Below are 26347 nucleotides of genomic sequence, written 5' to 3' on the forward strand. Positions count from 1 at the left end.
ACGAGAGAGAGAGAGAGAGAGAGAGAGAGAGAGAACAGGAATGGAGGAAGAAAGATTAAAGAGAGAATGTGTGTGTGGGGGTGGTTGAGTGTGAGAATGAAGATGGCTCAGGTATAAAGTAGATATATATATATATATGAACTCTTATAGGTATTTATATAGGCGTGTCCATATATATATTATAGGTGTGTGTGTGGACGTGAGATAAAAAAAAATCATTATTGTGTACGTAATTATTAGGGTTTGTGTTCCATATGGCGAGACTGACATATGATTCTTTTTGTTTTATAGCTTTAAATAGTGTTTTTTCTTAAACAGTATGTATATTACTTAGCTCATAAGCTTTTTTCCTCTTTCCATGTTGGGCCCCAAAATTTCACAAACTTAGACCAAATTTAAGTTACACACTAAAACAATCCAATAAATATAATGCATATAGTAGGGATATATATATATATATATATGTGTGTGTGTATCGAAAAATGGGAAACACAGCTATATATACACACACTATCGATCATTTTAGAATTAACAAAGCTATTTCATTATTTTATTTTTATTTGATTAAAGTCTTTAACTCCTTTGGATCCTTAATATATAGCTTAAGTTCTTGTTGGTCCAAACAAACATAACTACTTCCACCATGTAATCAAACAACCGACTCTATATATAAATAAATAAATAATTTCCTTTGAGTTTTTTCTAGTGAACATTGGGAGACAGGCAGTCTATATAGATCGAGAATCGAGGTTAATTAATGATTATAATATGATGACAAATATAATAATATCAAATGGGTTAATTATAGTTAATTAATTTAAGAAGAAAAACTAAAAGGAAGAAGGAAAAGTTAGTTAAATTGGTGCTTTGGTCGTCGTACGACAGCCGAAGCATCGTGACCGGTCCATCTTGTTTCCTTTTGCTTTTCTGCATGGGAATATCTCTTCTTAGATCTAATTCGTTCCCACGCGCCTTCGGAGCGCGTGTCATACTCTCCAATTTTCCTCATAATAGATTCGCATAGAGTTTTGGGCCGAGGCCCATTTTCCTAGGCTGAAGATGAGTCCGAATACTGAATCCGGACTTTAAGATCAACGGCTGAGATCAGGACACGAAGGCTGACAGTTGAGATTGATCAACGGTTGGAGATGATGGAACAGGATCTTATTGGAATGTCGGATCAGTTGAATGTTAACGTAAAATTTAATGAGAATGTAATTGAAATGGGGTATTTATGACTTTTTTTGTATTTTTTTAATAATCGTCAAAAAATCTAAAATGACATGTATTATGAAACGTAGTAGTAAATACTAAAAGTTTAATCGGTACATTCTTGCAATTATTTGGTAAGCAAATAAATACATCCCATAATGTCTGTGCCAAAATAAACCTAGGATCCTGTACACAAGAATACACAAACTCTTAAGTTTCACTTATAATTAAGATTTTTCATTAGCAAACATGAAAATATATAAATACAGAGTTCGAAAATATGTAAAAACAAGATATTTCTATATCCGTAAAAATAATAATAATATACCATGTTAGAGCCATGGTAACTGATCCATTAGAAGAATTTCAAATGCAGTTAGAACAATGTATTTTGGCATCCTCAAAATCCTGGGTTCGATTCCATTGGTAGAGAGATGTAAATTCTGAATCAAAATGGTTGATATACAAAAATTGGTTCCGAATCTAAAATCGATGTAGTCGGATCGAAGATTCGGAAACTATCATGGTTATTAAACTGGATTGATAAAATCAGAAACCAAAAAAGGAAAATACAAATATTATATATATATATATATATATATATATATTACAATCGTGAGTTTTGTATATGAGACCGCCGTGGCCCATTACGTATTTCGGTGGTTTAAGAGAGAAGAGCCGGCGAATATGAACCGTCGGATTTGATGGGAGAGGTGTTACCCACCGTAGGATTAGATTGCTGGTACTTTTAAACAGGGGTATATTCGGTATTATACTGGACATAGTTGTCGTGCTCTTTCGGTGAGTAAGTCCACGTCAACCCACAATACTTAGTGAAGTTGCGGAGCAAAAGATCAAAATATAAAAATAAATAATTATTTTTTACCTAAAAATTAATTATTTAATTTTATGTTTTGATAGACGAAATTAACGTAATTGGTTAGATGATTGGATAAAACATTTCAAGAATCATAAACATGCCATTTCATCGCTAATTATTTTTAATTTTCTCGTGACACTTGTCCTCATCGCCCTTGTCTCTTAGGCTCTTGAACTGATGAAATATATAATTTTCAGCTAATTAAAATTTTAAAACCACACACACACACACACACACACATATAGCACAAATATTAATTAAATAAAAATAATTATATTTGTTTTGCCATTGCCTTCGATATTGAATTATTGATGCTATACACATTATCACTGTCAAAATTATAAACGTTTTATTTTTTTGTTTTTATAAATTCCAGCAAAAAAAATGGAAATCCTATAAAAACTTTCACACCATTTAATGTGATGGAAATGACAAAAAAAAAAAAACGAAGAGGATAGAAAAATCAAACTAAGCTTGACGCATCAGGAAGACCGTGATGCCAATCGTCGACTCTGTCAATCACCGTAACCATTCCGTTACCACCGCCACCTCCGTAACGGTTTCCATCAACGTTAACGTTAACGGCGGCACGGCAAATCGGGCAATTGGAGTTATCAGCGAGCCACCTCCCTATACAAGAAGCATGGAACGAGTGCTTACACGGCCTCAGTTGCCGGACATCCTCGCCGTTATTTAACGCCGTCAAGCAGACCGAACACTCACTTCCGGTCTCCCTGGGTTGAGGTTTGCTCTGCAATTCGACGTCGATGATCACCACAGGAGGCGACGGCGGAGGTGGAGAGGAGACGTCTCCGGAGCTGCGGCGGCGGCGTCCGCCGGAGGAACAGGTGACGGCGAGGAAGACAACGTAGGCGAGGATAGGGACGGCGATAACGGCGAAGACGGCGAGGACGAATTTGAGGGGAGAGAAGTCGACGCTCCGGGGAGGGGCGGGGAACGGCAGCGGAGGTCCGATGAAGGTGAAGGTGGAATTAGAGATTACTCCGCCGCAAGTTGGGATGAGGGTTGCCGGCAAATTAGTTGCGCCGCCGCCGCCGGTGGTGGTGGTGGCCATTTTTTTATGTGCTGCGGTGAAATTGAGAAGGCGGGTTTTGTGTTGTGTTGTGTGTTATGTGCGAGAGGTGGCCCGAAAAGGGGGATGTTAATGGAAAATACTTCTTACAAGCTAAGTTTGGTTTGTGATTTTGAAATTATAATTTCATTCTGTCGGTCCACATTCGTTATTATTATAATTCTTACGTAATTTCCTAATTATTTTCGGACCATTGACTAAAGGGTCAATGATAACGAAATTACATGGCAATTGGAATGATGTCAACAGTTATAATAGAAGAGATTATAACTTAGGCCATATTGTAAATAGTTTAACGTAGAATAGTCTAATGGATTATATTGAATATAAACTCATCCAAAACATAATTATTTCGAAACTTGGTTTTTAGAGATTTATATCTAAGTTTGTGATCCTGAATATATATATATTTTTAAGACTTTTAGTAACTAAATATTTTTGTTATATATTTTATCTGCATTGATAATGGAAAGTACTTCTTACAAACTAAGTCTGACTTTGTGTTTTCATTCATTTATTTTTTTACTCGTTTCCGATATTTTATTTACATCATATTTATTGTTACATAATTTTTCTAATTGGTTTCGGACAATTGACTAAAAGGGTCAGATAACAAATGTCCCTGCTGTCCTCGCCTTAGTTACAAAGATCAAATGCCGTATCATATTCTGATTCTCGCATATGAGGATTTCACCCAATAAAAACCATACCATCATATTTGTTTTTTATTCGTGGCTTATTTTTATTTTTTTTATCTTTTAGATATGATGTGTAGTTAACTTTTTCACTCACTATAAAAAGTGTTGGAGTTTTTCTTTTTAAATTAAATGAATGAAGATATTTTTATAAGTTACTCTCCAATTTGTTTACAAAATTTACATATATTTATGGCTTTTTTAAAATGTTACAAGTTTTTCAATCCTATAAATAGGAGGATTGTTTTCATGTTTTAGACACAACAAGAACACAAAAAAAAAAACACAAAAGCTTTCTACAAAAGAAAGAAAAGCATCTTTATCCTTTGTGATTCAAACCGTTCTTTGAGTTCGACAAGGCACCGGAGTTTGAAGTACCACTGTTCCGGTGAGGTACGTCCGTCCTATCCTGGGAGGATATATTCCATTAACCGTAGGTACCGCGCGGGGAATAATTTCCTTAAGGAGATACGGTTCACCGTGGGTTCGGATTTGGTTTTTCGGTTTTAAAAATCATATTGATATAATGATGTTGGTTTGAACATAACTTTCTATACCGTTATCGGAATTGCATGTTCTTGACGTCGTTTCATAGATATCGAAATTATCTTTCTACTGATGTGTGACATGCATGATGTGGTTGTATATTTTGAAAGTTATTAAGCTCGAAGTTCTTGGAATGGAATTGGAAGTTAATAAAGCATGAATATGAAACATATAAAATAACACACCAAACAAAAGGTAATATTGGTTTTGTGTTTTTTTATCTGTTAATTAATATAAGATTGATCGATCTTTTTTCTACTTACTAAGATTATTCGTATATATATATATATATATATAAGATACCCCCACCAAATTTCAACCTTCGTGATTTATTTGAAATCAATGAACGGAAACACTTAAATTGTGAAACATTCTCTGTTTTTGTTTTTTTTTCTCATACATTTTGTTTCAGATCTCACTTTCTTTACAAAATTTTGATATTCCAACCCAAGTATGATTTTAGAAATAAAAAAAAAGTAACTTATTAGATGCTTCATCATTGAATTTGAGGATTAGGATAACAAATTAATATTCATGATCCGTAATATTATTATCACGTTATTCTATATAAATGCGTGCAGAAAATAATCATATAAATGATATGGGCTTATATAGGTGAGCCTGGTCCATAAGATATGTTCGATAAGTTCCCGAGAGAGAGAGACTGCAACAAAAAATCCACCGTCACCGTTAAGTAACAGCGGCCAGTTTCCACGGTTCTATCCAGGGCAGGCATTTACTCCGTCAAGCCATCTCTCTCTCTCTCTCTCTCTCTCTGGAGAAAGGTAGACGGTGCTGTTCTGCTTCTCTTCTCGCTCGTTCATCTTTGTTCACACGGAAGACGGAGAAGAATTTCGTGTGTGTGAAAGTGAAAATATGATCGATTTGTTCGTTGATGAAGACGACGATACTATTGTCCTGTTTCTTCTTCTTATTGATTCATTCGAGCTTGTTCCTCAAGGTAAACTGAAAGTGAAAACCTCATAGGAATCTCCTTTTTTTTTTCTAGGGTTTTTCCGGTTCTGTGCTTTCCCTTCGTCATCTTTCGGGTTGTGTTGGTATTTCAGAAACCCAGAAAAAATTGGCATGTTTATCCCTTTTTCCGGGTGAAGGTTGTAGACGGGATAATCGCATCTCGTGCGGTGATTGATCATAAGCCAGGATTAGGGTAGCTTCCTGCTTTCCCGTGGAATTTCACCGATAGGGTTTGATCCAGTTTCTGATTATCTTGCTTGTGGGGGTTGACGCCTCAACGATGGAGAATCATCATCCGTCGACTCTGTTGTCCATGGATTCGAGTGCATCTTCACACGAGGAACTCGATTTGGAGATGAATAATCGTCAATCCGTGCTTTCGGGCCCTCCCGATATCAATTTACCACTCTCTGCTGAGCGAAGTCCTCCTCCACAGCCATGGAACCCGGATTCTTGTGACATTTTGGATGTAGGGTTAGGTTCTCAAGCTTACGAGGCCGAGAATTATCTGAGCGTTGTGCCTAGGGTTGGCCGGAAATGTGCGAAACGGGTGGATAGCATATGGGGTGCCTGGTTTTTCTTCAGTTTCTACTTCAAACCTTCCTTGAACGAGAAATCAAAGGCGAAAATCGTCAGGGACAACAATGGAGTTTCTGGTTTCGACAAGTCGGATCTCAAGCTTGATGTGTTCCTTGTCCAGCATGATATGGAGAACATGTACATGTGGGTTTTCAAGGACAGACCCGAGAATGCCCTCGGGAAGATGCAACTCAGGAGCTACATGAACGGGCATTCTCGCCAGGGGGAACGTCCGTTTCCATTCAGCGTCGAAAAGGGATTTGTAAGATCTCATAGGATGCAGAGAAAGCATTACAGAGGATTGTCTAATCCACAGTGTGTTCATGGGATCGAGCTTGTTCCTTCGCCAAACCTCACATGTCTCGACGAGGAAGAGAAGAAGAGGTGGACGGAGCTAACGGGTCGGGATCTGAATTTCTCTATTCCACCCGAAGCTAGCGACTTCAGTTCGTGGAGAAACCTCCCGAATACAGACTTTGAGCTCGAGAGGCATCCTCCTTCTCTGAAGAATCCTTCTACAAGCCACTCAAAGAAATCTCTTAATGGGTCGGGGCTCAATCTCTCGACTCAGCCATCAAACCATACAAACGGAGAAGTAAACGATCTATCTCCCGTCGGCCACAAAAGGAGAAAGGACTTGTTCTCTAATGGCACCAATCATGAAGATGACTACTGCTTAACAGTGAACCCTCCATCCGATACTGAAGCTCACCTGAACGAGATGCCAAGTTGGTCAAACGAGTTTAGCGGGGCCATGAAAAACGTGTACGGACCAGTTACTGCCGCGAAAACGATCTACGAAGACGAAGAAGGGTATTTGATCATTATAAGCCTAGCCTTTGTGGATCTAAACAGCGTTAAGGTCTCATGGAGGAACACACTAACTCACGGTATAATCAAAGTCTCTTGTGTCAGCACTTCGCGAATGCCTTTCATCAAGAGACGAGACAGAACATTCAAGCTGACAGATCCGGCTTCCGAGCATTGCCCGCCCGGGGAATTCGTCAGAGAAATCCCGTTATTGACCCGAATCCCGGAAGATGCAAACATCGAAGCGTATTACGATGGGCCGGGATCGGTTCTCGAGATTCTGGTGCCGAAACTGAGTGCTGGGCCTGAAGAACACGAGGTATTAGTGTGTCTCCGGCCTCACCTCAGTGGAAACGATCTTATGTTGACGTGAAAAGGGAAGAGGAATGGATAAAGGGTTTCTTCTGGTTGCTAGAATGGTTTTAGGGTTATGATTCTCTCTGATTGTTGTTTGTGTTTTTTTTAACAGAGATAGATAATCATTTTCATGTGATTTTTGTTGCCTTGTGATGTAAGTTAACGAATAGGAATGCTCTATTTTTGCTCGTCTCGCCTGATGCTTCTGTCTCGGAATATGTTAAAAAAAACAATGGTTTTATTTTATATTCATAATTACATATATATATATAAAATAACAGGAAACTGTGGCTGCTGGGATTCGAGCCCAGGTCTCCACGGCCACAACGTGGAATTCTAACCACTAAACTACAGCCACTGTGTTGATTTAGTTCTCTTGCAAATTAGAAAAAACAATTTGAGTCTGACAGTTCTATATTATTAATTACATACATAATTATCAGATTGGAAAATTTGATGCATTACTTCAACCGATGTTAATATATGAAAAGAGGTAATGACTATACATGTGAATAAACACAACTAAAGATGTCTGTTTAAACATAATTTACAATACTAATTGAGATCAGAAGAGAACCTAATCGGAATTAAATCATAATGATAAGTGAAAGCAAAAAATTTCAATGAGAAAAAAAAAATAGAGATTTCACATTTGGATAGAGCTATTGACTGAGATCAAGCAAGAGCTGTTGAAGAGCTTCGGGGGCAAGAGGAATACAGAGACAGTCTTGTCCATCAGAGTTCCGTCTAATCTTGATCAGTTCATGGTCTTTGAACTCCGTCAAGTGTGAATTCAGTGTCACTTGGCTGCTCACAAAGAATCGTTCCCGCGCCATCGTGTAAAGATTTTCCGTCGCCATGCCTGCCAAAATCCATGGGAAAACGTTACCGTTAAAAGGGTTAATATCATCCCCTGTACCGAAAAACAGAGAGAGATCACCACTTGAAAACTTTTTTAGACTCTCTTTCAAGGTTTTTATACCAAAATCGGCTAACTTTAATCGTTTTACAATGTGATTAGCCACTTGAAACTTTATTAGCTACTCACCATCTTCGTCTGGGTGTGAGAGCTGATACTCTGCAAGGATCTTGAAGACATTCTGGGCATTGGGTGTCAAACTCTGCAAGACTATGGCGGCTGTTTTGGCGGTCTGGGCCGAGCTTCCTTGTGAAAGAATCAGCGGGAAAAAGATTCCTTCGATCTTGTATGGTGAAAATGTCGGAACATGGTGCCACAACCAGTTGAACTGTGTGTGAACCATTTTCTTGTCCCATACTGCCAATGTTCATTGTTCAGACACAATATTCCATATAATGTCCAAGAAACTCGGTATAAAGTATCTTCAATGTCATGTAAAGATAACAGTGAGAACGAGAAATCAAGCGGCACGAACTAAAAGTATAATGCTTACGTAATGGTGAGTTAACATGGTCAATGGAGGCAATGATGCGTATATGTGAACAGGAAGCAAGACGGGCTAGGGTTTGCTGTGATTCGGAGTCTCTTAGAGAAGGTCCATCAATGTTATGAATGACAACACATACAAAGCAGTCTTTGTCGTCTGACTGAGGGCCATGTAGAAAAGAGAGAAGACCGTCTATTGAACGAGAAGAAAACGTTTCCTGACATTTACACGAGCTCGCAGAAGAACTCTTTCTTCTAGATTTCAACTGATCAGATAGTAGTTCAGCTAAGGTTGTCAAAACCTGAATATGCAAAACAAGAGGAGCCATTGTTATTCATTTCATACCAAGCACTCTAATTCTAAATGTAAAGTACCATATTGGCATTGCGAAATAAATGTGTTAAATCCGACAGAGGATTGATTACCTGTTTCAAGTTTACAGAAGGGAGGTAGCCATTGACAACCACGACTGAATACTCAGTCAAAGAAGAAGATGCGAAATCCTCAATTAGAGCCTTCTTAGATCCGAATCCATACATTAAAAGGCCAAAGCCACACCTATAGTATAGACCACACAAAAGTTTGGATGAACACATTCTTCAAATGGCATACAATTTTGATTTTTCTCACATAGACTCGACAAAGAGAGAGAGAAACAGAAATAGTGATAAATCTTTGTTAAATATTCTTTAACATTTTTCGTTATAGGTGACCTGCAAGGTTCTAAAACAAATGCTTGATAAGAAAGAAACCAGATGTTATTCAAATCCAACAATAATCTCACCTCAGCTCAAAGACCCACTTAGGGTACATAGTCTTGTATTCATCCATCAGCGCAGCAATCTCTTTCTCATGTTTCATTTCGATGTTAGATGCCGCTGCTCTAAGCTCCTGAATAACAGAATTGCATATTCATGAAGCTGTAATGGAGAGCATTTGATTGGTGATCAATATATCATATGAGAGAAAATGTTCAAACACCTGCTCATCAACGACATTGATATCGGAGAGTTTATGAGCCGATTTCTTGCCTGTTCCACCCAATTCTTTTGCGAGAAAGTAATTTCTCGAGAACCCAAATTCATCTTCTTCAATATTATTCTCAATGTCCTCCATAACAGAACTCTAAACAAAGGAAATGGAAAAGAGTGGCGACACTTCAATTGCACTGCAAAGTAGGAGACAGCAAAAACAGTAACCAAATCACCAAATCCCGCCACCTCATGCTCAAGCTCAATGCTCATTCTAAAGTTCAAAGATTTTTTGAGTTTAGATTCCGAGTTCATACTCAAAAGTTGTTTGGCTTTAGAGTTTTTCTTCAGAGTCTTAAATGTAAATAGTGTAGGATTGTTTGTTCAAAATTAGCTACAAGTACACGATGAATTCAAACAAAATTCAAACAGGAATTTCTCGAAAACCTTCAATGCAACAACACTACGTCTAAAGATGATCTCAATTTTCAAAAAAAAAAAACAATCAATAATAAGAAAAAAAATTAGCTGAAATGGAAACAGGGAAACAAAAACCAACGATGACCTCAAAAAACCCAAAAGCCAAAACCTGCGAAATATTGGGGATCGTCGGCGGCGGTAATGGCGAAATCCCGGTAAGACGCTTTAAAAACTCAGGTCGCGATCGATGGAGAGACTAACACATGAAATCCAAAACCCTAAATCCAAAATCAATTTACTCGTAGCGGCAAAAAGATTTGTTTTCGAACCCAAAAAAAAAAAAAAAAATTAAACGAAGGTCAGTGATAGCAATAGCATTTGGGGGGTCTATGTATTTCCATTTTCGTCAAGCCCAATTATAAGTCCATTGGGTTTTAGAATTGGATATTTTGGCCCATTTATTTTAACCCTGAAAAAGTTTTGACTTCCCATCTTGGAAAAAAAAGAAAGAAAAAAATTAGCTTTATTAATAAAAATATATCCATTAAAACACACACTCGAATTTGTTAATGTCATGTTTGAGCATATGATATTAAAGAGATGAGGTGAATAAAAAGAGTGAATACATGACTTAAACACCTAATTGCTACATATATTTAGATGGATATATACGAATACCAACAATATATACATACACACACATACATACACGCGATATTTATTAAATTATAATTTTGTAATAATCATATTATTTTTCGAAATCATAAGCAATTTACGTGGACCCATTTGTACATTGTGCCCCAATATAATATAGGGAAAGCCACTAGTGTCTACTGTCTAGTAGTGGAACAAATCATTCTTAATTTGTGTTACTAGATTATTCTAACATTATTCAATTAACATATTTGTTTAGAAAAAAAATGATATTGACGAATAAAAATGCTTGAACTATTGAAAAAGATAAGATAATAAGAATCTAACTATCCAAGTTTCTCTACCAATCAAATAGTTTTCTTGATTTTTAATTAAAATAATAAAATTTTTGTATTCGCCACCTAAAAAAACCATGTTGTTTACTTTTAAAATTGTATAAGTTTATTAAAATCAAACAAAAACATTCAATTAAACCTTTAATTATTTATAAATTTAAAAAAATTCTTGCCAATGCATAAAATAATTATACGCATTTCAGCTGTAATTAAATATATTTTCATAATAATAATACTTAATATTGTAAATATATTTAGATTATATCGAAAAAAGATAAATTAATAACTTATAATTTTTTTTAGGGGTAATCACATAAAAATATCCAAACTTTTACAAAAATCCCAAATAAATATCCGAACTATAAAATTTTCATATAAATACCTGAACTTTTCAAAACTTATATATATATATATTGTAGTTATGTGTATATATATTTTATTAATTATAAATAATTTTATTTTTAATATATATATATATATATATATGTGAATTTATATATATATATATATATATATTAATTTAAATACACGTAGATGAATATTTGGATATTTAATAATATTTTTGAATGCTGAGTCAGTAGTTTTTTGCTGAGTCAACAGTTTTTTTGCTGAGTCAACAGCTTTTTGTTGAGTCAGCAGTTGCGTTTGTTTGATTTGAAAAAAATTTAAAAGTTTGGGTATTTATATGGAAGTTTTGAAAAGTTCAGGTATTTATATGACAATTTTATAGTTAGGGTATTTATTTGGGATTTTTATAAAAGTTCGGATATTTGTATGCGATTACCTTTTTTTTTTATGTTTTTATGAATATTGAGGTTTATTAACGATTCTAACTGCATATTATTGGGAAAATTAATAATTTTATACATTTTAAAAAAATAAAAGTTAACATTTTAATTGGACAATTTTAAAATTAAACTTTGTATGTGTTTTCTATTTTTTTTATTTTTTATTTCTACAGTAATACATATCATTCATCTTGATTTATATTTCTACACACAACTCTCAATTCCATAAAAAGATCACAAGAATTTTCCTGTTTTATACGACTAGATAAACTTTTGACTAGGAGTGGACAAAATATCCGAAAAATCCGAATCGATCCGTTATTCGATTCGTATCCGAACCGAAAATTCGGATATCTAGAGTTTACGAATCGGATACGGATATTTATTTGGAAATATTTGCCGAAAAATTAGACATTCCATGCCCTCGGAGAGTGCTTTGTCGTGCTAGGTCACTGACATATCCTTTGTCTTTATTTCGGATACGGATATTAAAATTGAATTATCCGACATATTCGATCCGATCCGTATTTTGTAATAATATTATTAAATATAAGAATAATTTGGTATAAAGATTTAAAATGCTTAATATTTACATATTTTTTTTAGGGTGATTCAAAACAAATTTATATATATTGAGGTTTATAATTTTAATTTTTGAATATTAAGATTTATTATGTTTAATATTTTGAATTTTGATACTTGTATGTGATAAATTATAATTGTATTTGTATTTGAGTTGGTTTGGAATGTTTAAATTATAAATTTTAAATTTGTGAATATTATTTATCTTAAATATCTTATATATTTTATTTACATTTGAATTTGTTATTTAATTTAAATTTAAAATTTAATAATATTTTAGATCGGATATGGATATCCACAAATAACCGTGATTTTAACGAATATCTGAAGTTGCAGATATATAAAAATTACGGATCGGATACAGATAACAAAATCGAATATTTGTACGGATCGGATACAGATACGGATATCTAAAAAATTCTGGATATCCGATCCGCATCCACCCCTATTTTATCCATCACTTATTTTTTTCTCCGGTTCTCTCTCACTTTAATTTCCAATAATTTCCCCCTCTCATAATTTTGTCCAACTAGATGGGACACGTGTCACCTCAGTGTAAGATTATGTCCACTCACGCCACGTGTGCATCACGTGATCTCCGCTTCTCGTTCAAGCTTTGACCGTCAATTATTCATTTATTTCCCATTGGTGAGGATATGAAGTTAGCTATATAATCTACAATGCCACCTTGCCAAATATTAATGTTTTGTATAATTATTATCATAAGATAATGAACGAGAATAACCCACAGGAGTTATTACAAGATACGGTTCGTTTAATATGGTTTGGTTTAATAATTATATAACTACTTATTTTTTTATAAATCAATACACCATTCTTACAGATTTCTAATTCAATTCTATTAAAATCTATCAAATTTAACAGTATCAGAATTCTTCTTAAAGATACCGGGTTTCATTACTTTTTCTTATATTCAATTCGATTTGATTTTACATTTTCAATGCAGTACTTAGTAAATAGTTTTTTTTAAAATCTGTATACCTCATAAAATAGGAAGTATATATTATTATTATTATTATTATTATTATTATTATTATTATTATTATTATTATTATTATTATTATTATTATTATTATTATTATGGTTGTGTTTGTCCATTTACTCTTGCAGGATAATCGTAGAAATTTAAGACTAACACGTGAGACAGAGGGACACCCAATCTGATAAAGCAACATCATATGACTTTTTTCCTCAACTTTTTTTAATCTTCAAACAAAAAATTTTCCCTATAAATTACTTCACACTTCGATTCACATGCACATTCATATATTATAAGTTTATATATAACATTGCGGGGAAAAAACAAAAGTTCCGGAAATGCCCTTCAACATAACCGCCGTTAAGGCGTCGTCAAACGGAGCGTGGCAAGGCGACAACCCGTTGAACTTCGCGTTCCCGTTACTCATCGTCCAGACGGCGTTAATCATCGCCGTTAGCCGCTCCCTCGCCCTCCTCTTCAGACCCCTCCGTCAACCCAAAGTCATCGCCGAGATCGTCGTACGTCATCGTTTGATTTACGGTTTTGCCACTCCCTGTTCCGCAGCTATTTACGATTATGCCACCAACGTCAAGAACCGTTGTTTTTGGCCCGTGTGTTACGTGGCACATGTATGAATCTGTTATTATGGGCTTTTCAGGGAGGTATTTTGCTTGGACCGTCGGCTCTCGGCAGAAATACGGCGTATATACACCGTATATTCCCGTCGTGGAGTATGCCCATACTCGAGTCCGTGGCAAGTATCGGCCTTTTGTTCTTCCTCTTCCTCGTCGGACTCGAACTCGACCTCTCCTCGATCCGAAGAAGCGGAAAACGTGCATTCGGAATCGCCGTCGCCGGAATCACACTCCCGTTCGCCGGCGGAGTAGGTGTGGCCTTCCTCCTCCGGAAAACAGCTTACGAAGACACCGGAAAACCGGGTTATGGAGAGTTCCTGGTTTTCATGGGGGTCGCCTTGTCTATTACAGCTTTCCCTGTGCTCGCACGTATCTTAGCGGAGCTCAAGCTCTTGATGACTCGAGTCGGAGAGACGGCCATGGCCGCCGCCGCGTTCAACGACGTCGCCGCTTGGATTCTTCTCGCCCTCGCCGTCGCTCTTGCCGGAGATGGCGGAGGGAGCCACCGCAAGAACCCATTGGTACTGTTGGCTTTCCCCTTTTTTTTTTTTTTTTACATTTGTGATATATACACACATATTTATATGTATATATGTTACCCAAAAATTAAATCAGCTCATAATTTCCCAAATTTCAATTTTCAAGGCTGAAATTCATATTCGTTTTGGTCTTGTTATTTACAACATTACATCGCCATTTTGATAAAGTTGTATACAAAATGAGATTCTATATATATATATATATATATATATATATATTTCGTATGTATTTATTTGATAATTAAGACAGTATATACCCATTAGTACATGAAAAAAGTAAAGAACCCACAAGTATGTAAATTATTATTTGTTAATTTAGCCAAAGTATATACATGTTTAATTATATTTAAACCATTAGTTAATTAAATTAATAAACCAATTATTTCGAACAGGTGTCCTTGTGGGTACTCCTCTCAGGTGCAGCTTTCGTCATCTTCATGATGGTAGTGGTCCAACCAATCATGAAACGCGTTTCAAAACGCTGTTCCCCGGGAAACGACGTCGTACACGAACCCTACGTATGCATGACCCTCGCCGGCGTTATGATCTCCGGCTTCATCACCGATCTCATCGGCATCCACTCCATTTTCGGAGCCTTCGTCTTCGGCCTCACCATTCCTAAAGACGGTGAGCTTGCGGAGCGTTTGATCGAACGGATCGAGGACTTCGTGTCGGGTTTGCTCCTGCCGCTCTATTTCGCGTCCAGCGGTTTGAAAACGGACGTCTCCAAGATCAGCGGCAGCGAGTCTTGGGGATTGTTGGCCATTGTAATCGCGGTCGCTTGCATCGGAAAGATCGCCGGCACGTTTGCGGTTGCGTTTGCGGTTAGGGTTCCGGCGAGGGAGGCTCTAGCGCTGGGTTTCTTGATGAACACGAAAGGGCTGGTGGAGCTCATCGTACTCAACATTGGCAAGGAGAAAAAGGTCAGCCTTTTTAATTATTTTTGTAAGTATTTACCTTTTTTAGTTTCAAACGCTACTTAATTTCTTTTATTATTTTTTTGGAGTTGGTCTATTCAATTAATAAACATATATAGTAACGTTAGATAAATCAATAAAATAATTCGGAATTGGTCTCGTACGTCAATATAGATTATTATTAAATAAAACTGAGCACATGTTGTATAGCTTATAATGATGTCCTACTTTCGGCTCTTACATTACATACAACGTAAAAAACATGTGAACTGTTTTTTAGTACATATATTTAATTATGCAAGAACAATATCAAGAAAACAAATATATATCGTAATTATTTTTTCAATAAATAATTACTTTTCTAAATAATTTTGTTTGGAGGGTATTATTATTATTACAGGTACTTAACGACGAGACATTCGCGATTCTAGTGCTCATGGCACTGTTCACGACATTCATAACGACGCCGTGCGTGATGGCCATTTACAAGCCGGCGCGTGGGAATCACGCGCATACCCACCGGAGACTCGGAGATTTCTCGGCGGCCGACGGGTCGGAGCTTCGCGTTCTCGCCTGCCTCCACGGTTCGGCCAACGTCTCCTCCCTCATCTCCCTCATCGAGTCCATCCGAACCACCAAGGTCCCAATTTTATTTAAACTTGTTTTATTCATATTTTAAATTTATTTTTATATTTAATCCGATTTTTTAAAATACTTATATCATTGAGTTCCAATTAATTTTATTATAAAAAAATTGTTAGAATAATATGGATAATATTTCATTATCACATATATGTCAAATGCAAAATAACAAAGTCTCAACAAGCTTATATGTTTCCCGCTTTTCGCAGTTAATAACAAAAATTACAATTTGAACGTCTCGAGATATTTAATTATTATTATTATTATTTGGGTTGCAGCTGAAGCTCTTCGTAATGCGCATGATGGAACTAACGGAACGGTCGTCCTCCATCGTAACGGTCCAAAGAGCCCGTCGTAACGGACTTCCGTTCGTAAACCGTTACCGTAACGGCGAGTGGCACGACAACGTCGTCGGAGCCTTCGAAACATACCGACAACTGGGCCGAGTCGCGGTCCGGCCCGTAACCGCGATTTCCCCTTTACACACGATGCACGAAGATATCTGCCACGTGGCGGAGACCAAGAGGGTCACGATGGTCATCTTACCATTCCACAAGCGTTGGAGCAGTGCCGGCGGCGGTAACGGTAACGGTAGCGGTGACGGCGTTGTGGAGAACGTGGGCCATGCTTGGCGCGTGGTGAACCAGAGGACGTTGAATCACGCGCCGTGTTCGGTGGCAGTGCTCGTGGACCGTGGATTTGAGCCCATCGAAGCCCAAGCAGAAAGTCCAGATGGGCGCCACGTGGCCCAAAGGGTTTGCGTTTTGTTCTTCGGTGGGCCCGATGACCGTGAGGCCTTGGAGCTCGGCGGGAGGATTTGGAGAGAGATGGGTTGAATGGTAACGCCGTTAAGTTACGGTCCGCTCCGTCAAAAAACAAGGACAAGGGTTACGCCTTGTCGACGGCCAGCGTGGACCGGGAAAAAGAAAAGGTACGCATTTTCATCCATAATATTATTTATCATTATAAATTTATAATAAAAGAATGGATTGACTAATAATATTTCGTATAGGAATTAGACGAAGGGACATTGGAGAGCTTCAAGAGCAAATGGGGAGAAACGGTAGAATACAAAGAGATAGAACCAAAGAAGAACGTAGTTGAAGAAACTCTATCAATAGGAAGAAGCGGTGAATATGAACTCGTAGTGGTCGGGAGAGGGAGGGTTCCGTCGACCACGGTGGCCGAGTTGGCAGACCGAGTGGCCGACCATCCCGAGTTAGGTCCTGTCGGCGATCTTCTCGTCTCGGCTAACCATCATCTCGTCTCGTCCATCCTCATTATTCAGCGACATAATTTGGCTGATGAATATGAAATTAGCCGTGAAAACACTTCAAAATCTATTGATAGTCAAAACACCGTATAATAAAATTGACGCAATTATTAATATTTTTATTGTTTTTTAATATTTTTTCCTGTTAATTTGTTTTAAAATAATACAGACATACGATTTGATAATATGAAGACAGTTTAAAAGTGCGTGTAATGATAGACAAAACATTATATGACAAAATTGGCGCGATTACTATTTTTTAACATATTTTTCATATATATTTTTTGTTTATTTTCAAGTATATAAAACATGATCAAATGACGACGACACCGACAAAGTTTTGTGGGAAGCAAAAGCAATAGTTGTTAAATCTACGTATTTAAAGCCATGGTTTCTTTAAATAGCTTGATATAATATAAGGTACATATTTTATAATGAATCTTCTCTCCAAAATCATATATATATATATATTTTTTTCTAAACAAGTCATTATATTTGTATAATTCCACTTTTGAATAAGAGTCCAATAGAAATACAAAAACGAAACTGCCGATAAGAATAAGAATAAAAGGAAGATGATGGCAACAAATATATAAATAATATCAAATAGTATGAAATTATAATTATACTCGTAGTGTGAAAATTTCCCCAATTGGCACGTGCCGAAAAACACGTACGAGAAAACGCGAAGTTACATTTTTATTAGAGGAAAGAGGCACGAGAAACAACTATCGAGCGAAAAAAAAACGCAAGGCGAAGAATAACAGATCTCCATCTGGATCAGATCTGATTCGTCGGTGATCGGAGCTCCGGCAAGTCATGGCGGCGGCTAGGCGATTGCGCGCGCTTCAATCTCAGCCGGAGAACAAGGTATGCGTCGATTGCTCCCAGAAGAATCCGCAATGGGCATCGGTTTCGTACGGAATCTTCATGTGCTTGGAATGCTCCGGTAAGCATCGCGGCTTGGGCGTTCACATCTCCTTTGTCCGATCTGTCACCATGGATTCGTGGTCGGAGATTCAGATCAAGAAGATGGAGGCAGGAGGCAACGAGCGCCTCAACAATTTCCTCGCGCAGTACGGGATCCCTAAGGAGACCGACATCGTCGCCAAGTACAATTCCAACGCCGCATCGGTGTATCGCGACCGGATCCAGGCTCTCGCCGAGGGCAGACCGTGGCGGGATCCGCCGGTTGTCAAGGAGACAATCGGCGGTGGCGGAGGTGTTGGGATGAACAAGAAGCCGCCATTGGCGCAGAGTGGTCGGGACGGTGGTTATGGAAGCGGGGGTGGATGGGACAGTTGGGATAACGACGATTCGTTCAGATCCTCCTCGGACATGCGGCGGAATCAATCGGCGAGTGATTTTAGGGCATCGGGGAACCGCGGTAGCGGGGGAGCGCCGGTGAAGTCGAGGTCATCGGAGGATATCTACACGCGGTCGGAGCTGGAGGCTTCGGCGGCGAGCAAGGAGAACTTCTTCGCGAGGAAGATGGCGGAGAACGAGTCGAGGCCTGAAGGTCTTCCTCCTTCGCAAGGAGGCAAGTATGTCGGGTTCGGATCCAGCCCTGCCCCGGCACCGAGGAACAACAATCAACAGGGCGATGTCTTCTCTGTCATGTCTCAGGTGATTTTGGATGCTTTTTGTGGTTGATTTCGATGATGATATGAGGTGCTAGCGGATTCCCAGTTTTCTCTGATTCGATTGTTCATCCATTCATATAAATATAGGGTTTCGGAAGATTGTCTCTGGTCGCTGCATCTGCAGCTCATTCAGCTGCGAATGTTGTCCGTGTAGGAAACATCCAAGGTACATTACACAACATTTTATGGTTCTGTACTATGTTGTGGTTGATTCCCAGTGATGCAATTCCTTGTTGGTCATTGTAATCTATTGAGTTTCGTGAGCTACATTTGATGGAATTTTTGGCAAATATCCTGATTGGCCTTAGTTTGTTGGTTCCAGTACTGGTTTCTTCTGGAATGATTGAGCATAATCCTTCTCTTGTCCAATGTGTTCATCATGCTATCGCTCCTTATTTCATGTCTATGTAGATTAGCGTTGGAATCCCAACTTGATGCATGGTGTCTGGTTATGTTCGTATTTTGTTTGGTAGCCCATTGTTTATGTTGTTGTGTTATCTCTTACTGCCTACATTGTTATGTATCCTGTTCACCGCATAATCGTCCTTATTTGCATCGGTTGTTTATAGTAGAGGCGATTTTTTGTGTGTTTAAGCCCCTGCATCACCTTACATCAAACTAAGCTTGACCCTTTATCCAGTATATTCCTAGTTGCATTCTATATGCATCATTTTCCGCGACAATAAAGAAACCCATTTGTTGCAGGTGAAAGACGGCGGCTACGATCACAAGGTCAGTGAAACTGTTAATGTCGTCGCGACAAAGACAACAGAGATTGGACAGAGGACGTGGGGGATCATGAAAGGAGTGATGGCAATGGCCTCACAGAAAGTGGAGGAGTTCACTAAAGAAGGAACGAGCTTTAAGGCGGATGGTTTCCAGCCTAACGAAACCGAGAGGAACATGTACTACCAAGACTTTGGCCATGGAAACAAAGCAGCAAATTCATCATCAAGTGGTTACTATAACAAATCAAATAACTCTAATTCTTGGGATGACTGGGGAGAGAGTGATAATTATAATAAGAAGGAAGCAGCTCAGAAGAAGGTGTCGGGTTCTAACGATGAGGACGGGTGGGCAGGTTGGGAAGATCACGATGCGAAAGATGATGGGTTCTACCAGAGTGCACCCGATAAGAAATCTGTAGGTCACAACGGGAAATCGGACACTGCTTGGACTGGTGGAGGCTTCCTCTAGGTCGGTAAAACCTTCTCTCTTATGTCAGGCATGTCCCCCATGTAGACAATGTTCATGTTTCTATATCTTTTTTTCCCTCATACTGACCACCGTCCCATCTCGATATGTTGTGAAATAAAACTATACCCGTCAATTGGGCAGGTGTTTCAGAATACTGGTCAGGAAATGGCATGCTTCTCGTAAGAGAGAGAGAGATAATCTCAACCAATTTGGTCAAGGTCAGTGGTTGTTTTCCATTAGTTCTTCATGTCCTATCTATCTTCACTTGGGTTTTTGTCCCTTTTTATTACAATTGCAAACCTGTGTAAGGAGTTTGAGACATAAATCTGTACAAGATTTGATTATTCATGGGCTACTTTTTGCTTTTCTAAGAGAGAATTCGATTAGTCTTTTGATCTGTAATGACAGACCAAACATTCTTCTTTTCTATTTGTTATCATCTTTTTATCCCTTTCGGTTTTGGGTTTGTTTTCTCTGTGTTAAGTAAAATCTGTCACATGAAGGAAGGGCTTTGGATCAATCACACTGCAATATTTGGGAATGTTTTAGTTTTAGTACATTGATGTGTACTTCTATCATCAATTTGTTATGCATGCATGCCATCAATGTACTTGATCATCTATTTGTGTGTGTGTGTGTGTATGTATGTATGTATGTATGTATGTATGTATGTATGTATGTATGTATGTATGTATGTATGAAACAATGTATGTATGTATGTATGAAACACAAAGAAAACGCATATGATAGGTTAACCACATTAAGATATCATACCAATCAAAATAACGTATTACCAAATCACACACACAACATATATAGTTGTTCAAGTCTTCTTCACATAAATAAAGATATTAAATTTTTAAATAAAACAAGAGTAAGATATTCAAGACAGTCTAAATAAGACTATATTTTCAAAAAGGTTATTTACAAATTCTTTCAAAACAAAACTACACATTTGCAGTCTATATTTTTTTTAATCTCATTTTCTTTCATCATCTTTCATCTTTTTCATGTTTTTCTTTCGCAATTATTTTCTCTTCCTTCATTTTCATGGAGACCAAACCACCATTCCATTACCACCATCACTATCAATGGGCATGTCACCGTCCCTCCTCCGTAGCTCTTCTTGACCTATCCGGTATCCGGATGCAGACCGAACTGAAGATTCTCTGACGTGTTTCGCAGGAAAGGTTCACAATAACGGCATTTTTGTTACAACATTTTAATAAGGTTCTGATAAGCAACTACATGAGATTTCACCTTGACCTGAAAGTTCTCTCCGGCCGCCGGGTTTCCAAGACGCCGCCGAGAGTGGCCAAAGCATCCTGAAATTTCCTGATTTTAAGCAAACCCTTCACCATCGAAGCCTCGTTCTCCGAGAATTTCGCTTTCTGCATCACCATGTTGAGGAGCTTCACCAGCTTATCCTCCATTGACAGAGACAGAAGACCTTCCGACAACATGTACATAGACGAGAATTCTGGCACAAACCCTTTCTCCATCAGTTCAACGAGAAAGTCCACAGCTTCTCCGATGGGCCCGCCTCCATTGCAGAGACCTCGGAACACGATTCTGTAAGAAACCGCATCTGGGTTCCCGCCATTTTCCACCATTTCTCTGAACAGATTCATGGCTTCATCCGTTCTTCTCTTTCTGAACAGCCCTTGGATCACTGGGTTATAAGCATGAGGCGTCAAGATCATACCTTTCATCTGAATCGACCTCAGAAGCTTACTCGCAACATCCACTCTCCCGGCCTTACACAGTCCTCCGATCAGTGTTCCGTACGTCACAATGTCGGGTTCACACCCGTCCGAGGTCATTGTCTGAACGATATCCGCAGCCTTCTTTATGTCGCCGACTCTGCAGAAATGCGTGAGAAGGGAATTGTACGTGAACTTGTCCGGTTTCAACCCTTCCATTATCATCTGGTCCATGAGCTGAGCCGCATCTTCCACTCGTCTGTTCTTACACAGACCGTCGATGAGCGTGTTGTATGTTACCGAATTTCTAGACACTCCTTGTAGCTCCATCTCGTCGAAAATCTCCTCGGCCTCCCGGACCTTCTTGGCTTTGCAAAACCCGTCGATCAAAGTGTTGTAAGTTATCACACTACGAGAACAACCGGTGGATTCCATCTGTTTAAGCATGTCGAGGGCCTTGTCTAGTTTCCCCTTGGTGCATAAGCTATCGATCAGCATATTGTACGTGAACTCATCAGGCTCACAGCCGTTGTTCTTCATCTCGTCGAAAAGCTCCATCGCCAAACTGTGGTTCCTGGTCAGACATAAACCTTGGATGAGAGAATTGAACGTGCAGACATCGGGCAGGATCCCTTTGCTGGTGAGAACACGAGCAAGTTCGGTGGCTTCCTCAATCTGATTCTCCTTGCACAAAGTGCTGATCAAAGTGTTGTAAGTGACCGTGTTCGGGGAACAATCCCTAGTGATCATCTGGTCGAGAATCTCCACCGCTTCTTTTGCCTCGCCCGTCTTGCACAATCCCGAGATCACGGAGTTGTAAGTGAAGACGTCCGGATCGAACCCTTCTTGAAGCATCACATCCATGATCTCCATGGCATGCTTAACATGTCCTGCTTTACACAGACCATTCACCAGTGTATTGAACGTGTACTGATCTGGGAAAAACCCTTCATTGGCCATCTCCTCTATAAAATTCAATGCTTCTTCCACTCTCCCTTCCTTGCAGAACCCATGAACAAGAACATTAACGCTCACGTTAGACCATGAACATCCAAACTCCACCATCTGCTCTCTAATTCTCATAGCACCATTCAGATCACCTTCTTCGATATAGCCCTGCATAATCGTCGTGAACGTCTTCTCGTCAGGTTTCAGACCATAGCTCGGCATCTCCTCCGCCATCAAAATGGCAGGTCTGAGCTGATGAGCACTGCACAAAGCCTTGATCAGAACATTGAACGTCGAAACGTCCGGCTTTATTCCCCACAAACCCATTTGCTCGTGAGCGATTTCAACGAGTTTCAGCTTATTCGCATCGACAAGAAGATTCAGGAGTCGGTTATAGAAATGGGTATCGGGTTTTAACCCGAACCCGTGTTTCATCCAATCGACGACGCCCAGAATCTCATCGTGCAGGTCGAACCGAGCAAAACTCTCGATCAAAATCAAGAAAGAGGAGTTACTCATCTCACAGCCGGAGTCCCTCATGTCCTCCAGAATCTTCTTCATGGAATCGAAGGAACCGGATCGGCCGAGCTGGAGGAGGATCTCTTCGTAGACGGAAGTGTCAGGGGCGAAATTGGGCTGCTTGGAAGCCCAATCGAAGAGGCGGAGAGCGGCGGACTCGTCGGGTTGACGGCGGAGGGAGTCGAGGAGCTGCAGCGGAGTGAAGTCCGGCGAGAGAGCTGCTGAGTGCGAGGAGGCGAAGCATACGGCGGTGAATCTGGGAGGGGAAGAGATTAGGGTTGGAGTTCGGGGGAGAGAAAACGGATAGAGCTTCAGGCAAGAAGAGAACGCCATGTCTCTCAGTGAAGCAGAAGAATGAACATGGAATTTCAGGAGATAGGGGACGAAGGGAAGGATTTGGGTGGGTGGGCTTTTGAATTCTCGACCAAACCTTGCGACCGAGTAAGAGGGTTTCGTTACTTATCCGTACAAAAGATTATTTTAACATTTAAAAATAATCTGAGAACCAACCCCAAATAAGATGTTCCATGCTCACACATAGATATGTATACTTATATACATGCGTATACACATCTGTATATACATGCTTATAAGGGGTTCAAGCAAATAAATATCAAATTTAATTATAAAAAGATGAGACTCAAAACCAAGCACTCGGATAGGAACCACATGAACATAATAATGATATAATGTAAAGAGAGCACATATGGAATTATGGATAGTAACAAAGTTCCAAGATATTGGTAGAGAATATCAACTCTAGGATAGATGTATAATAACCATAAGGTAAATATTGTAGTGAAGAGCGGAGCTTAGTCGTAACAATTCTACCAGAGGAGAAATAATACCCGCTCTTTAAGAACATAACATAGAAAATGGTTTAGGGTTTCGGGGATTTTCAATTGGCACGGCTACGGATCACGTCGAGGCCCATCTCGGTAGGATCGGTGGCTTGCAATTCCACTTGAATTCCGTCAAGTTCTCTCTTGAACCTGTCTTTCGAGCTCGCGTATATCATCTTGCTCCTCACCCTCGACGTGTCCGGTGACCTTTCACAAACCGCAACATGTCGTTATAACCTTACTAGACGTTACCTTAAGTTACCATGTCGAGTAAAAAATTCAAGTGTAATAACATTTATATTATCTTCTGTTTAGCTCTTTTTAGGGTCAAGGTATAGAAGAATTTAGAAAAGAAGGTCGAGGTTACCATGCGATGAAAAAGATCCTGCTCTTTTGGCAGTTCTCGGCTGTGACGAAATCAAAATCATAGACAGCGTATCTGCATTCATCGGCAGGGAGGCTGGCGGTGAAATCCTCATAGCTTTGGGATGGCTCACCGAGCTTCTCAACGATGACTTGCTTCTGCTTCTCCTCGATCTTGAAGACAATGAAGCGGTAAGTCCGCTTTGCCTTCAACTCCAGAAACTTTAGCTTGCATTCGTCATGCACAGCCATACCAGACACAGCGTTGGCCTAGAAACCAATGAACATCACACATATATATAAGATACAGACAATATCACTTCCATGTTCTTCATCTCTTTCCTTGTCCAATACCCTTAGCGTTTACACAAATTACTTTCTTTCGTGTCAGTGCGTCTTAGTGTCTAGACTTTACAAATTGCCTATGGCAGACCCAAGTTTTCCAACGTCAACCAGATGAAACAATCAATGGAGTGGAGTATAGAATTTAGACAAGAGGGATACCACAGTTGACCAATTAACACCGGTATCAGGCCCAGACAGAACATGTTGACCAACGATTACATATTACCAGGAAGAAATCTTAAAATAGTAAACCAAAAAAAAAGGATAAGGAAAATAAAGCTATTTCACTCTAGGGAATCCATGTTAGCTGAATGAAAAGACTGTTTCTCATCAGCTCAATGGCTTAACCCTGATCCCCTAAGACTATGTTTCTGGTCAAAATTCTTTTTAAGACAACATCGAGTAGTCAACCTTTATTACACGTTTCATAGATTTAACACAGAACCGGAATTATCCATGGTGTCATCGGATTCTAGGAGGCAGACAATACAGAGCATATATTCTTATGCATTTGAACCTCTTACCATGGTAGACAGATATTGCAAAGCAAACGGAAAATGCATCAAGAAGACAAACAAAACAACCAGATCGAGCCCAATTCGAGGTGAAAAAGGAACAATGGAAATATAAGAGAGTGAAAACAAAAACTAGATCGTTTATCTTGGATAGCAATAACAAGTCTGTACAACAAAAGGGAAGACAAATCAGATCTCTACAACAGAGAAAGACATCAACGGAGAGACAATTCACAATGACATCTAAAATCCAGGCAATATTCAGCTTCCTCGGTAGAACGGACACAACTCGGATCTCGATTAACAACAAAATGAACACCGGAGAAGAATGAAAACTCAGAGACAAGTGATTCAATTCCCTCCGCTTTGATCCGTCGCAGTCGATTATAACGATTCACAAACGAGTTAATGTTTCCCTAATCGTGACATGTTCGAAAATCCGCCGAAAAACAGCTTCCGCAAGCGGATCAAACACCAGACAGAACCAAATCCAAGCAAAATAGTCTAATCGAGAAGAACTAAATCACAGAAAAACAATAAGATTCCATAGTATTCATCATTGTCTACTAAATTTCCCGGTGTAAAAACGGATTCCTAAGAAAATAAACGAAAATTCAACAGATCAACGATCGCCGAAGATACTGACAAAAGTAGCTTAAGATCTCACCATTTTTCCCGATATCGATGCAGTTCCGGAGAAAACGACGGCGATCGGAGATTCGATCGGAGGAGGACTATAGAGAGAGATACAGAGAGGGGGTTGGGATAGTGAGGACTCTTCCCTTCGCTTCAGAGACCAGAGATGTTCCACCTGCCTTTATTCGGTGGCGCCGCACGAGACGGGTTGGTATAAACCGTACGTATCCTCCATATATCGCGATATTTTCGTAGTATCGCGAGATAAGCCGCTGATTATTGCATTCGGCTGCGGCTTTCGGCTTCAGAATTCCCATGCTACACGAC

General features: G+C 39.0%; 6 protein-coding genes and 1 non-coding gene across 11 annotated transcripts; 3 read left to right on the forward strand and 4 right to left on the reverse strand.

Moving 5' to 3' along the window:
* Positions 1-5092: 5092 nt before the first annotated feature.
* LOC104806567 lies at positions 5093-7340 on the forward strand. The gene is made up of 2 exons (XM_010531533.1): positions 5093-5387; positions 5494-7340. The coding sequence occupies exon 2, from the start codon at positions 5682-5684 to the stop codon at positions 7161-7163; it is 1482 nt and encodes a 493-aa protein (XP_010529835.1). The 5' UTR covers positions 5093-5387; positions 5494-5681; the 3' UTR covers positions 7164-7340.
* Positions 7341-7433: 93 nt separating this feature from the next.
* TRNAH-GUG lies at positions 7434-7505 on the reverse strand. The gene has a single exon. It is a non-coding gene; the product is annotated as a tRNA-His (tRNA).
* Positions 7506-7660: 155 nt separating this feature from the next.
* Positions 7661-10277, reverse strand: LOC104806568 (origin of replication complex subunit 2). Of its 5 annotated transcripts, none has more exons than XM_010531539.1 (7): positions 10118-10277; positions 9535-9678; positions 9338-9444; positions 8979-9111; positions 8560-8854; positions 8196-8423; positions 7661-8009 (listed from the first exon to the last, which is right to left on the reverse strand). In XM_010531539.1, exons 2-7 carry the CDS (start codon positions 9667-9669, stop codon positions 7810-7812), a joined length of 1098 nt encoding a protein of 365 aa, XP_010529841.1. In that variant the 5' UTR covers positions 9670-9678; positions 10118-10277; the 3' UTR covers positions 7661-7809. The 5 variants fall into 5 exon arrangements, with proteins under 5 accessions (XP_010529841.1, XP_010529839.1, XP_010529838.1 ...); XM_010531537.1 differs by having other exon boundaries at positions 9535-9721; XM_010531536.1 differs by having other exon boundaries at positions 10114-10277.
* Positions 10278-13605: 3328 nt separating this feature from the next.
* On the forward strand, positions 13606-17425 carry LOC104806569 (cation/H(+) antiporter 20). Its single transcript, XM_010531540.1, is given in 7 exon segments — positions 13606-13821; positions 13962-14459; positions 14870-15400; positions 15795-16034; positions 16315-16849; positions 16852-16967; positions 17049-17425. Coding segments are annotated over 7 exon segments (2454 nt in total). The 5' UTR covers positions 13606-13641; the 3' UTR covers positions 17403-17425.
* Positions 17426-18022: 597 nt separating this feature from the next.
* On the forward strand, positions 18023-20600 carry LOC104806570 (ADP-ribosylation factor GTPase-activating protein AGD7). Its single transcript, XM_010531541.2, has 4 exons — positions 18023-18935; positions 19040-19118; positions 19641-20149; positions 20291-20600. The coding sequence occupies exons 1-3, from the start codon at positions 18129-18131 to the stop codon at positions 20147-20149; spliced, it is 1395 nt and encodes a 464-aa protein (XP_010529843.1). The 5' UTR covers positions 18023-18128; the 3' UTR covers positions 20291-20600.
* A 602-nt stretch (positions 20601-21202) lies between these two features.
* On the reverse strand, positions 21203-23727 carry LOC104806571 (pentatricopeptide repeat-containing protein At3g53700, chloroplastic). Its single transcript, XM_010531542.2, has one exon. It carries the CDS (start codon positions 23650-23652, stop codon positions 21406-21408), a length of 2247 nt encoding a protein of 748 aa, XP_010529844.1. The 5' UTR covers positions 23653-23727; the 3' UTR covers positions 21203-21405.
* A 262-nt stretch (positions 23728-23989) lies between these two features.
* Positions 23990-26192, reverse strand: LOC104806572 (actin-depolymerizing factor 2-like). Its single transcript, XM_010531543.2, has 3 exons — positions 26052-26192; positions 24529-24794; positions 23990-24368 (listed from the first exon to the last, which is right to left on the reverse strand). The coding sequence occupies exons 1-3, from the start codon at positions 26052-26054 to the stop codon at positions 24218-24220; spliced, it is 420 nt and encodes a 139-aa protein (XP_010529845.1). The 5' UTR covers positions 26055-26192; the 3' UTR covers positions 23990-24217.
* Between the last annotated feature and the right edge of the window lie 155 nt (positions 26193-26347).

The sequence above is a fragment of the Tarenaya hassleriana genome, unplaced genomic scaffold (genome assembly GCF_000463585.1).
Source record: "Tarenaya hassleriana unplaced genomic scaffold, ASM46358v1 Cleome12, whole genome shotgun sequence".
In the NCBI taxonomy this organism is placed as follows: Eukaryota; Viridiplantae; Streptophyta; class Magnoliopsida; order Brassicales; family Cleomaceae; genus Tarenaya; species Tarenaya hassleriana.

Coding starts and splice junctions, on each gene's coding strand:
- LOC104806572 (XM_010531543.2), bottom strand. Junction 24,369..24,528: donor AGGATCTTTTTCATCGCATG/GTAACCTCGACC, acceptor GGTTTGTGAAAG/GTCACCGGACACGTCGAGGG.
- LOC104806570 (XM_010531541.2), top strand. CDS start 18,129: ATGGCGGCGGCTAGGCGATTGCGCGCGCTTCAATCTCAGCCGGAGAAC. Junction 18,936..19,039: donor TCTTCTCTGTCATGTCTCAG/GTGATTTTGGAT, acceptor ATATAAATATAG/GGTTTCGGAAGATTGTCTCT. Junction 19,119..19,640: donor CCGTGTAGGAAACATCCAAG/GTACATTACACA, acceptor GCGACAATAAAG/AAACCCATTTGTTGCAGGTG.
- LOC104806568 (XM_010531539.1), bottom strand. CDS start 9,669: ATGGAGGACATTGAGAATAATATTGAAGAAGATGAATTTGGGTTCTCG. Junction 9,112..9,337: donor AAGTGGGTCTTTGAGCTGAG/GTGAGATTATTG, acceptor TCTATACTATAG/GTGTGGCTTTGGCCTTTTAA. Junction 8,010..8,195: donor CTCACACCCAGACGAAGATG/GTGAGTAGCTAA, acceptor GGATTTTGGCAG/GCATGGCGACGGAAAATCTT.
- LOC104806571 (XM_010531542.2), bottom strand. CDS start 23,652: ATGGCGTTCTCTTCTTGCCTGAAGCTCTATCCGTTTTCTCTCCCCCGA.
- LOC104806567 (XM_010531533.1), top strand. CDS start 5,682: ATGGAGAATCATCATCCGTCGACTCTGTTGTCCATGGATTCGAGTGCA.